Source organism: Cyprinus carpio, chromosome A22, assembly GCF_018340385.1.
Source record: "Cyprinus carpio isolate SPL01 chromosome A22, ASM1834038v1, whole genome shotgun sequence".
NCBI classification, from domain to species: domain Eukaryota; kingdom Metazoa; phylum Chordata; class Actinopteri; order Cypriniformes; family Cyprinidae; genus Cyprinus; species Cyprinus carpio.
This window is the reverse complement of record NC_056593.1, coordinates 9,536,507-9,548,989: the sequence shown is the minus strand read 5'-3', so window position 1 is coordinate 9,548,989 and position 12,483 is coordinate 9,536,507. Positions and strand designations below refer to the sequence as shown.

The 12,483-nt window shown below is 32.1% G+C and overlaps 1 protein-coding gene across 2 annotated transcripts in view; it reads right to left on the bottom strand.

The window, feature by feature from the left end:
- LOC109112558 (rab GTPase-activating protein 1-like) overlaps positions 1-12,483 on the bottom strand; it is an 86,391-nt gene that overhangs the window by 28,347 nt on the left and 45,561 nt on the right. For both annotated transcript variants that reach the window (XM_042711801.1, XM_042711799.1), the window contains exons 13-14: positions 4,187-4,300; positions 1,074-1,148 (exon numbers count right to left, since the gene is read on the bottom strand). In XM_042711801.1, the coding sequence (XP_042567735.1) occupies positions 1,074-1,148; positions 4,187-4,300 (189 nt within the window). The remainder of the gene's footprint in view (positions 1-1,073; positions 1,149-4,186; positions 4,301-12,483) is intronic.

Genomic DNA, 12,483 nt, shown 5'->3' with positions numbered 1-12,483 from the left:
GCTTCCTGGGCAAGGCCACGGGAAAGACACTTACACTACATTATAAAAATCCCCAAACGCACTCTAATATCAAGCCCCATAAGGGCTGGCATCGCAGAAAAACAAAAAAACGCCATCTTATTCAGCCCTCGCTTTAATTAAATATGGAATTAACCGTTTCATCAATGTCCTTCCCTCGCTTCCTGTTTCTCTCCGCCTACTATTAGCTCAATAACAGCCTGTGCTTCCCGTTTCTCCTATGTTATTATTTGGCTTCCTGTTTCTCTCCGCCTACTATTAGCTCAATGATTGCTGTTTCTCTCCGCCTACTATTAGCTCAATAACAGCCTCAAAAAGTCATTTACACTTTTATTAGTTAATGCCTGCTAACAGAAAGTAACATGTACCTCTTCTGCAGTATATATTCACACATTCTGAAAGGTGAAAGCCTGCATTCATGTCACTTTGTATTTTTGGTTTAGTGTCACAAAAATAAATTTAAATACAGAAAGTAAGTATTTAATAATATTAAATAAAATGAATAATAAATTAATAAAACTACATTCAAATCAAATAATAAAATCATTAATAAAACAAAGCTACATGACTTGAGCTAACATTCATGTCTCTAACATGTGTGGATGTATAGTGCAGGTTAAAACTTAAACTTGTCATAAGCCCGGGACACACTGATGGCGAGCGACTAGTTTGTTTGGTGTGTTCCACTCTTCGGCTCTCATCGGGCTCACATCGGTGGCAGTTTGCCCGATTCAACATGTTTAATCGGCGTTGGGGACGTCGGCGAGAGTGTGATTCGTCGCTGCTAGTTCTTTTAAGTCGGCTTGGTGTGTCCCGGCCTATAGACTTACTTGGCTTTAATATGTGTATTTAAAATACTTATCTGTGCAAGTGTAACGGAGGCCAGCTGGTAGGTGCTGTGCAGGTAAACCTCACTCCCCTGATCTCAAGAGGCGAAATAGCGAAAATAGCGATTGACTAATAGTGAAATAGCGACTGACGCTAGGGGTGGGGTGGTGGTGGGGGTTTAGACAGGCAACATGGATGAAACAGTGCTGGTCATGCAAAATACTTACATGTAAAAGTAACACGGCTGCCAAAAATGATTGACCTTGGCAATATCCAATCTCTTCATCATACACAGAATAAGCCTGTGGAAAAAAATTAATTCAGATATTGTGTACCAAAATCAAGGAAAAAATTATTATTATTTTTTTTTTATTAGAACGTAATGATATTTCTATGTTTCTGGAGCATTTTTTTTTTTTTACTTAATCAAAAATAATAAAATTTGTAATAAAATAATAAAAGTAATATAATCTAAAAAGGTATTTATAGAGAAATGTTTTATTAAATAAAGTTACTTACAGAAAAAACCCGACCCTACATTACTTGGCACTAAACATTTTCAAATGAATAAACACGTCACAGTTTAAAGTTACATGTGTTGTGAATGCAGCTTCATGTTGTCTTTAAATGATTTATCTTTATATTAATTGACTGGAATGATATGATTTAATTTCATGGTATGCCACTCCGAGCTGAGAGGGTTTGTCTCCAGGTTTAGCTGGATTGAAGGTCTTTTGCACAATTTAGGAGGCTTTTAATCTTAAAGATTTATAGTTGAGAGGGTTTGTCTCCAGGTTTAGCTGGATTGATGGATCCTGATAACCCCGAAAAGAACTTAAATTACACTTTCAGTTTTGAATCGTACAGATAAGTGCAATACATCAATCGAATCTGTAAAGGGTCTTACTTTTTTTTGTATACAGACATAATAACAACAAAACTTTGTGCACTTATAAAATAAAGATAACAAACAAGGAGTGCTGTCTGCAGCCTTTGTCTGCGACTGATCTTCAGATACAAATTGCGTCATTAAAATGAATGTAACTCAGTGAATACTCAACGAAGAGACATGAGAGAGATATCTATAGAAGCCTGACTATGTCTACTTTTAAACTAAACAAGTTGCTGCCGAAAACAAATATTTCTGTGATAAAGTAAGCCATATGAAAACAAACGCGATGTCCGTTTTTCACGTCTCCCTTCATTATCTTGTAATGCGACGCCACGCCCCCGCGCCGAGGGCGCGCTTTTGAGATTCAAATGTTTCACTGAAGCGCGCGGCTTTTGAATATGCCCACACAACAGAAGACAACGCAGCGAGACTGTTCTTCAAGTTTTTATTATTTTACTGTTTGCTTCGCGATGAAGGAATAAGACATAATTCACCCCCAAAAAGATGTGATGTGGTTGAGGATTTGAGATTTGGATTTCCTCAGAAAAAAGAATGAAGCACACTTATTCAGCAGAGATCATAAACATGAGTAAGTCCTTCCCTTTTATTGATTTATATACTTGTACTAGTTTTCACATAACGTGTAAACATTTTACTAGTTAGACTTTTTCCAAAGACTTTTTCCAAACTATAATTCCTGACTAAATGTATAATCAAGTGAATATATGAAGTTTCAATAACAATATACACTACTATACCATTCAAAAGCTTGATGTAAATAATATAATGTACCATAAATGTAACTGTAACAAATGTAACAATCATTGCTGTTCTTTCAATTTATCCCCCCTAACAAAACCTAAAAAAAAAATATTCTCAGCTCTTTTCAACATTAAATAAGAATAATAATAATAATAATAATAATAATAATATAATAATGATGATGATGATAATAATAACAATAATGTGTTTTTTTGTAGAAAATAAGATTGTTACAAAAGGATTTCTGAAGGATTGTGTGACTGGAGTAGTGATGCAAAAAATTCAGTTTGAAAGTCAGCTTTGATTTTTCCTAATAAACTTTTTAACTGCACTCACAAGTGAATATTAAATTATGTTGTGGGATAATTAATATTCTAAATAAACTACAAACATAAAATGATATACATTTATTTTGTCCTCACATTCTTTCTTGTAAACTCTCACCCTCTCAGTGACACAGCTGACTGAATGGCTCATTATGCAGTTCATTATGCAGGTCTTTTGTCTTCTCAGGTGTGAATTCATGATAGTTGACGCCTACTCGCATATGACTTTTACCCAACAAAAAGTTGTCTTAGAAAATTTAAATCAATATATTGTTTTTTTCTGTAAGTGAGTAAACAAGATGATTTTCACATCATTTAGAAAAAAAAAAATTCTAGGCTACAAGCTCCAGTTCTCAAAATTCCTGGAAACCAATTTTTCTGTATGTGTTTTATTGCCTTATTCAAGTGATTTAACATTTTTAGTTTTTTTTTACTAACCACGCATAACATTTTTTTTTTCTCAAAAACACAATCAGTACATACATGCTGCTCACATATTATTATATCCTAGTTTGTGCTGATTACAGTGAGATTAGACTTTAGCCATTTAGATATTTATAAGAAACTGAAAAAAGCACAAATGGTCAGGGCATGACAAAACTTCTCCAGGCCCCAAAATACCCTTAGACTCCAGAGGGGTCTTTTGCACAATTTAGGAGGCTTTTAATCCACAAAAGAGATTTAACAGAGAATAGGACCAACAGCACCACTTTTCTCATCCACTCAATGCTTTTGCCCTGTTTTTCTATAATATGAAATTTAATATACAATTGTTACAGTTATAATCAAAATTTATATAGTAAGATTTTTAATCAAATGCATTTTTATATATTATATATTTTATAATGATCAAAATGTGTTACTTTGCCAAGCAATAAAGTTTATTTTTGAATTAAAATTGTCAAGCAACATAACGATGCACTAATACTGAATTGTGAACTGATTTCTGGTCAGAGGTGTGTGTATTTTAAGACTGCTTTGTTTTATGTTGCTCGTTCATTCAGATTTTACAGCCAGAGTCATCTGTTTAATTATATAGCGATAGATGTGTGATTAACTGGATAAATGCCTGCTGGATAACGGCATAATCTATTACTCTAGCTTTTTTTCTAAATATAAGAACAGATCCATGATGCTATCTTTGTTTAACTATAGCAGAGTGTACGAGTTCTCATTTTCACAGACGCAGGACACAGGGAGGCGAGTACAGCATGCGGTTGGATACCTGTATCTATCGAGGCAGTCTGTATTAGGACAAAACAAAAGGTCAGTGGATAGAGATGTTGCAGCGGTGTCGTGATGCTTGTTACCAGACGACTGGTGTGAGTCATGCCTGCAGGATGAGCAGCTTTCACCTCACCTTGCAGATCTTGTAGAGAGAGTCTTGGCCATCGCCGCCTGAGTCTTTAAAGTAGTCGTGAGCAGGGAAGGTACGATGGATGTCTCTGGTGATGACGGTTTCCTGGGCGGAGTCCTGTGGGTTCAATCAAGAGTGTTACAATCAGCCATGTTTTTAATCTGATATTTATTTTTGAGTTTATTAATATTTTTTACATTTTATGATTTATTCATTTTTCCATAAATGAATGATTATAATGAATAAATATTTGTTATTTATTAATTATATGATTATTTATAATTATTTTAATAAAATAAATATAACTAATGAATTCTATAACTGTAAATAATTAAAATAAGATTTTTTCATAATGAAAAATAAGAAAAGATTTTGCATTACACTACAATATTTACTAGAATGGTTTTCATAAATAGTGATTTTTTTAATGAAATGTCATTTATTTATTATTAATAATTTTACTTTTTGTGAATTAATTATTTCAATGGTAATAAAAATAACAACTTTGCATTATTTTATTTATCATTTACTTAGTTTATTTTATAAATAAATATATAAATAAAAACTACTGTATTATAATGTATAAATATGTATTTATTTATTATTACTAGCTGATTATTAGTCATACTTATTTAAATAATCAGGTTTTCATAATAATAATAATAATAATAATAATAATAATAATAATAATATTGGTTAATTTTAATTTGCTGTGTTTGTTTACTTTTTGACACTTTTTTTTTTCTTCATAGGAACAGCAACAGACGAGGGAACATATCTGTGATTTGAACAGATTAGTGTGCTGGTGGATGAGATACAGATGAGGTCCTGTTATATATGTAGCCTGCACTGGAAAAGCTCAATTGCCAATCATATGATCAATGTTCGTTGCAGCTCCAATTCAAACTTGAAGGTTAAGCTTGACTGAGGACAGTGAAGAAGAGCGTATAATGTGTATTTCATCATGAAGACTCTTAAGAAGAGTCCCTGAGTGAAGGAATAACCTTGTGTGAAGTGTTTACAGAGCTGAGACAGATTAAGAAGCGCAGGAAAGTGTCTTACTCAGCACAGCACACTCTTCAAAGCTGAACAGCAAATCGAATTAACAAGTCATATGCAGACGCCGTTCCAGTCACATGATGGAGTACATGAACAGACTCTTGAGATGCAAAACTCTGGAGCAGAGACACTTAAAAGCATCTAATCTGGTCCAAACTGACTCCAGAATGAGTTTTGTGCCATACAGAATTATGGGAAGTTTAGTTTTGCTGCACATGCCCGTCATAAACCAGCTAAATGAGCAGAATATTAAGCAGTTTTATTTCCCGTCAAGTCTTGAGTGAACAGATCCGTGGAATTCATGCCGTGGCAACATCAGATGGTGACTGCGGAAACGTCTCTGACAGGCTGAGTTGTAATAAGGTGCATTCAATTAACAGCGTGTGTCAGGGCTAATTAAAGGCATCATTAGTCAACTAATGCAAGAGAGGGAAGGACAGGTTTTCAACTCCCCTCACCTGTTTACAGCACGGCTGAGAGTTTGTTAAAGGGTGGGCAGAATGAAGACTGACAGAGGAGTTATTAAATAATACATTTAAAAATATATAATATTTACTATAACCTTATGTTCGTTTTTCTCTAACACATACGCTATGAATAATGTGGTCTTTTCTGCCATTTCTCCTTATACATGATCCAGATAAATTCTTGCTGAATAGTACAGAACATGGCACACCCTTTTGTGTAACCTGCTGCATCAGTTTATGTTTATGCAGGAGAAGAACGAGGCTATAAAGGCCATTTCCCACAAAGGTTACCGCAGCATATGTGGAAGTGGTTACATTGTTCTTTTTGTAATAAAGACATAAAACCTCCTTGATGGATTAATCAAGCACAAACACACACAGAAACATTATTCACAAATATTCACAGACCTATTCTTTATTTATTATCATACTTGTATTTATTATTAATTTGGAGTCGTTTTTACATTTATTTTTAGTTAATGTAACTGATGAAATGATAAAAGCTTTAGTTAACAATAACAACACTGATTATTAATGATGTCATTAATTAATTACATGCATGTATGTATAAACGGTCACACCAGCCAGCTATTATCAGTGTTTTTATTAACTAAAACTACTAAAAATCATTTTTGTTAATTAAAATAAAGCTGAAATAAATTTAATAACAATAAGTGTGTGTGTGTGTGTGTATAATATAATATATATAATATATCTTATCATATACCATATAATATATATATATATATATATATATATATATATATATATATAAACACACACACACACACACACACACACACAACAACATATATATATTAAATATATATATATAATATAACACTAATAACATAATACATATACAGTATATATAATATATGAATATAGATATATATACACATACATATCTATTTAGATTTGTACTACTGTCGAGATTTGTAATATATATAAATATATATAATATATATATGTATACATACAGTCCAGGTGTTTGGAAACATTACTATTTTTAATGTTTTTTGAAAGAAGTCTCTTTCGCACATCAAGCCTGCATTTATTTGATCAAAAATACAGAAAAAAACAGTAATATTGGTGAAATATTATTACAACAGAAAATAATAGTTTTCTATTTGAAATATACTTTGTATTCCTGTGTGTGCTGAATTTTCAGGATGTGTGTGTGTCACATGTGTGTGTCTATGTATGTATGTATCTGATTTGTATGAGTGTTGGAACAGTTCTGCTGTCTAATATAGGACTTTGATGAATAAAAGGTTATTAAAAAGAACTGCATTTATTTCAAAATTATAAAAAATTCTATATATATCTTCTATATCTTTTCTTTACTATCACTTTTTCAAACAATTTAACACATCCTTGCTGAATAAAAATATTGATTAATTTTAAAAAATAACAACACAACATTACTGACCCCATTACTGACCAGTAGTGGTAGTATTGTTGTTACAAATATTTATATTTTAAAAACATATTTTTATTTTTTTTTTTTTTACTTTTTAATTCATCAAAGTTACCTAAAAATATCAATGTTCTGAAAAAATATTAAGCAGCATAACTGTTTCCAACTTTGTTAATTAAATATCATATTAGAAGGAGTTCTAAAGGATAATCCTAAAATTCTTTTTTGCATCACAGAAATAAATCCTAGTAATTTAAAAGTATAATCAATATTAAAAAACAATTATTTGAAATTATATCACAATAGACAATTTTTTCTGTATTTTTTTCAAATAAATGCAGGCTTATTTTATAAAAATAGTATGTTTAAGTTACTACTGTAAACATATAAAATATATGCAAAATATGTAAGTTTTTTATTTTAAAATTGATTTTTAATAAAAACACTAAGTTTATAAAATTTATAAAATTTAAATAATATATTTGTTTTTTTATTTTTATTTTAATTTGTTTATTTAATATATTCTATGTTTTTATCTTTTATTCTATTTTTATTTCAGATTTAATTATTTTATTACTTATTTTATTAATTGATTTAGTTACCATTACAATGTACATAAAATTATAAATTGAGATTTATAATTATATTATGAAAAAACATAAAAATTATAAATATATACACAAATGATTATATAATACACACACACACACACACACAGACATACATAAACACACACACAACCATGTAAAATAGTAAAAAAATAACATGAATATATAATACCAGCAGCTACTGTTATCAGTAATAGGGAGCAGCCATAAATCCTCAATCACTGAAACCCTAGTAATAAGCTCTAATGTCACACCATTGCCTAAGGAGAACTCTGACCTTTGCTAAGCAACAACCTTTAATGGGGAATATATAAAACCCGCATTTTTACAGCAAGTGCCATTTTGGTGTTTTTTTGCAAGAGCAACAAAAAGACTCAAAGCTGTAATTTAGTCTCAGTATGGGGTTAATCACAGCGTAGTGTATGATTGAGTTTAGTTTCACTGTTGCTCCCTCCCTCTCTTTGCATCTCTCCCTCTCACCCCATCACTCTCACTTCTCGCAGCGTGCATGAAAATGAAATGCTGCCTCATAAACTGCGAGTTAGTGACAAATGGTATTCATAAATACAGCCAGAGATACAGGCTGCGAATGGTAATGTGGCCACTAAACATCTGTGGGGCTCTGCAACAGCAAAAGCATCCAGACCAGACACAGGGAGAGAGGGATAAACAAAGGGATGCAGTCTGATTACATCCATGGCTAAAGCCCAAGTAAACTTCACGACAGGGTTTGCTCTGAACGCTGCTGTTGACTGGGTGTGTGGTCGCAAATAACAGAATGCCAGTTAGATTTGTCCAGGCTCTTGAAGACAGATAAAACCACTGACCTTCAGGGACATTGATCAGAGGGAACTTCAGTAGGGCTGGGAGTTTATTAGTCAGACACAAGCATCCTGGGTGTGGAACTAAACCAGTAGAGCAAGGTGCTAACTAAAAAAAAGGTTACTGGTTCAGTTCCCAGGGAATGAATAATTGTACATGCCTGATTTTATATCAAAATTTAAGCGAAGACTACTAAACTAAAAAAAATTAAGTAATTGGTTTTAAATGCTGTTAATTTTTGACATCACTGTACTCAGGGTACAGTATGAAAAATGTGTTAAAAATTTTTTTAAACATATTTTTAAAAATTAAACCTAAAAGTTTTTACAAATTTAACGTAAACATTTTAAAAAGTGAATTTAGGCATCAGATTATAATATACGGTATGAAAATTTGATATAAGATAACATTTGACTATATAGAGTATGATATTATGTTATTAAATTATTAGTAATTTTGAAAATATCCAAAAGTTATGGCTTATAAGCAATACATTTCCAAATTTATATTTAAAAATTTAAAAAAAAAAAAAAAAAAAAATCTGAATACATTAAAAAAAAAATGAAACCTATAGTAGTAATTTTTTTAAAAAAATTATTAAATATTGTAAAAGAGTAAAATAAACTTCATCGTATTATACTGTACAATATGAAAGTTTGATATTCATTTTGAGATTTCCTAAGGATATTTAAATGTGTTAAAATATTAATTTGAAAGATATCGGAAATATTTCTGATAAACAAGTAATAATGAAATTCTATACTATATTTTTTTATTAAAAAAAAAAACATTTTAAATAACACACAAAAAAACCCTGAAATGAAACATTTTAAATGCTACAAGTGAATTTAGGCATCAAGACAAAATGTACAGGATGAAAAATGGATATACATTTTGAGATTTGCCATTTAATGTTATTAAATTGTTAGTGATGACCAATATTAAAACTCTATACTACAAATACACAAAATGAATTCTAAATTGAATGTAAAAAATAAAAATAGATTTTAACAAATGAAAATAAAATACTCTTCAACAATTCATTTTAATTGATAATTACCTAATAAAAATAGTAAAAAGTAAAATCAACTGTGTAAAATGCTACAAGTAAATCTAGACATCGCAATACGGTATGAAAAACTGATATTACAGTTCTTTATTACAAATAAGATACATCTTATATGAAACTAAATTAAAACTAAAAATATATAAAACTTTAAAACGGCACTATAATGTGACTAATCTAAGTTATCATATAAAGAGAAAATGGTCTGGAAAGGTTATAGTTGAGGTATCACACTAAAAATAAAAATACAAGGGTCTAAAAATACGTGTCTTAGTTCTCATACGCTAAGTACATTTAGACATGCAGCCTTGTGTGAATTGGGCCCAACAAATGAGCTGCCACAAAGAAGCATCAACAGATGTGCTCTTTCCAGAGTGCATTTCACCTTGAAGCTCACAGGCCTTCGCTCATCTCGTTACCGCACCGGAATGACAGGCAGTACTGTACCAGCACATCCTAGGACTCTGAAAGCTGCTCGGTTCAGTCACAGCAACGCCCATGCTATAAGCTCAAAGCAGAGCCTCCCGCAAGAACAGACTGAGTCGCTCTGAAATCCGAGATGACAGCAAACAACATTAGTGCAAGCCGGACTGAGAGATGCAGCATGACGAGCTGGTGTGTAGGCACAGTGAGTGAGACAGGCGCGCCGTCTCTTGAGAAGCTGCCGTCAGGCTCGCTCCGTCACTCTAGAACTTTCCGCGGTGGGCTCACAGTGTGATAGAGCCTCTTAAGTTTGTGCTGGGCCTCCCACTGGGTTCTAAGGCAGTCAACGCCGATCTTGTGCCGGTCTGACAACAGTGCGGGTGTCGCCGGAGCCCCACCCAGAGCGAGCTGACCTATTTCTCAGATGCGAGGGAGAGAGAGTACCTATTTCTCAGATGTGCTATTAAAAAAATAGGAGAGAGTGAGCCGTAAGTGGTACGGGGGATCCGAATCTGATATTAAAAAAAAATTGTGATCCAAGCAATAGAGGAGCCGTAGATGTTACTACTCATGCTGTTCTGCTGAAGATGAAATAAAGATGTTGACCACCGTCAACACGTGAAGCAACATTAAATAACCTGTTTTGCTATTAAAAAAAAATATGATCCAAGTGGAGCCGTAGATGTTACTACGGGGATCCGAATCTGTTATTGTGGATTATTGATATTATTATTAAAAAAGGATACCAATTATTTGAATGTTTGGTTGTTTAATGATTATTTACAATGTTAAAATTTAATACTATGTAAATGTAAAAACATATATAAAAAAGTACAAATAAACAAAAATAATATTTTTAAAATAAAACACTTAACGAAAACCAATTGTTTTAAATGCTAAAAAAAAGACATTGTACAGTATAATAAATGGATATTTATTTTAAGACTTTCTGTGAGTGAACGGATTCAGAGTTGAATTATATTACTGAAACTTCCTGATTAATTTCAAGTTCTGTGTGAAAAACTGATGACAAATTAATAGGGCTGCTCTATTACTAAAACTCTGGCTGATAAGCCAGTAAATCTTTTCATGTTATGGCTATTAAATCTGTTTTTTTTTTTTTTTATTTTTTTTAATAAATACGATACTACAATTTGACAACATATTGTCTAAATAAATTCACACACACATTAAAAAAAATAATAAAGCGAGTTTAGGCATCATATACTTTATATCAAGTCAAGTCACTTTGATTGTCACATCACCACAGCACATGTGCCTTGGTGAGTGAAATTCTTGGGAGCGTGCACCAGAAATTGCAGAAACAGTTAACAATATAACCATACAGACTTCAACAGGTGAAAATATGCAATATGCACATACATATAGTCAGTACACACAGTGTAACTATTGGACATTGGACAGCACTACACATTTTACGCAATATGTACATACATACACGCACTACACATTATACACTATACACAGAATGTACACATTCTACATTATGTAGACATATATCCGCATGAAAATATGCTAGGTTTAACGTGGGCTGGATACAGAAAATGTTTTATGGATGTGCAATCTATTGCATAAAAATGGATATTCATTTTGAGAATTCCTAAAAATTACATTAACAGTGTTATTAAATTATTAGTATTTATAAAGATTAAGTGAACATTAGTTTTTAATGTAAAAATAGAGGAAAAGAACATGCAAAATTACATAGCCCATATCAACCAAAAACCGATAAATTAAAAAAAAATTACCCAAAAATCAACATGATAGCAATATATTTAGTATCCCTACACAAGTCAGTCAAGATGACTCCTTTTTACAGCTTAGATGGGTTTAAAAGTAGCTTTGTGATGAGAACATTATATCATCCAATACTAATAAATTATACAAAAACGGTGTAATTTCAAGTTCTGTGTGAAAAACTGATGACAAATTAATAGGGCTGCTCTAATATCGGCCGATAACTGATATGATACCGATATATTTAGTTTCTTTAAATATTCTAGGTAGTAGCTTTATGATGAGAACGTTACATGTCTACAAAGAGAAAATCCTCTTTTGTATGATAAAGTACATCCCCTGGCTCCTTTAACCTTCCTGCAATGAACCTCAAGAGTTGTGGAGGTTAAAATTAGAAGCTAGGGAAAAAGGCAAGGCAGAAAAATCGCAGGTGATTGACAGTAGGAATATTACTTCCCCTATTTTTTCCCTGGCTGGAATCGGCGCAGTTCAAAGGGGGCCGTAATTGAAATTGACAAACTGCAGCATTAGCCTGATCACAACAGCCAACCTTGCAGCAGCAAAATAGAAGGTGCCCGAGAGGAGGAAGAGAAAGGGAGAAATAGGAAGAAGGGCTGAAGTGTTCTCTATGCTTCGCAAGCACCAAGACAGATTAATCTTGTTCATGCATAATGCAT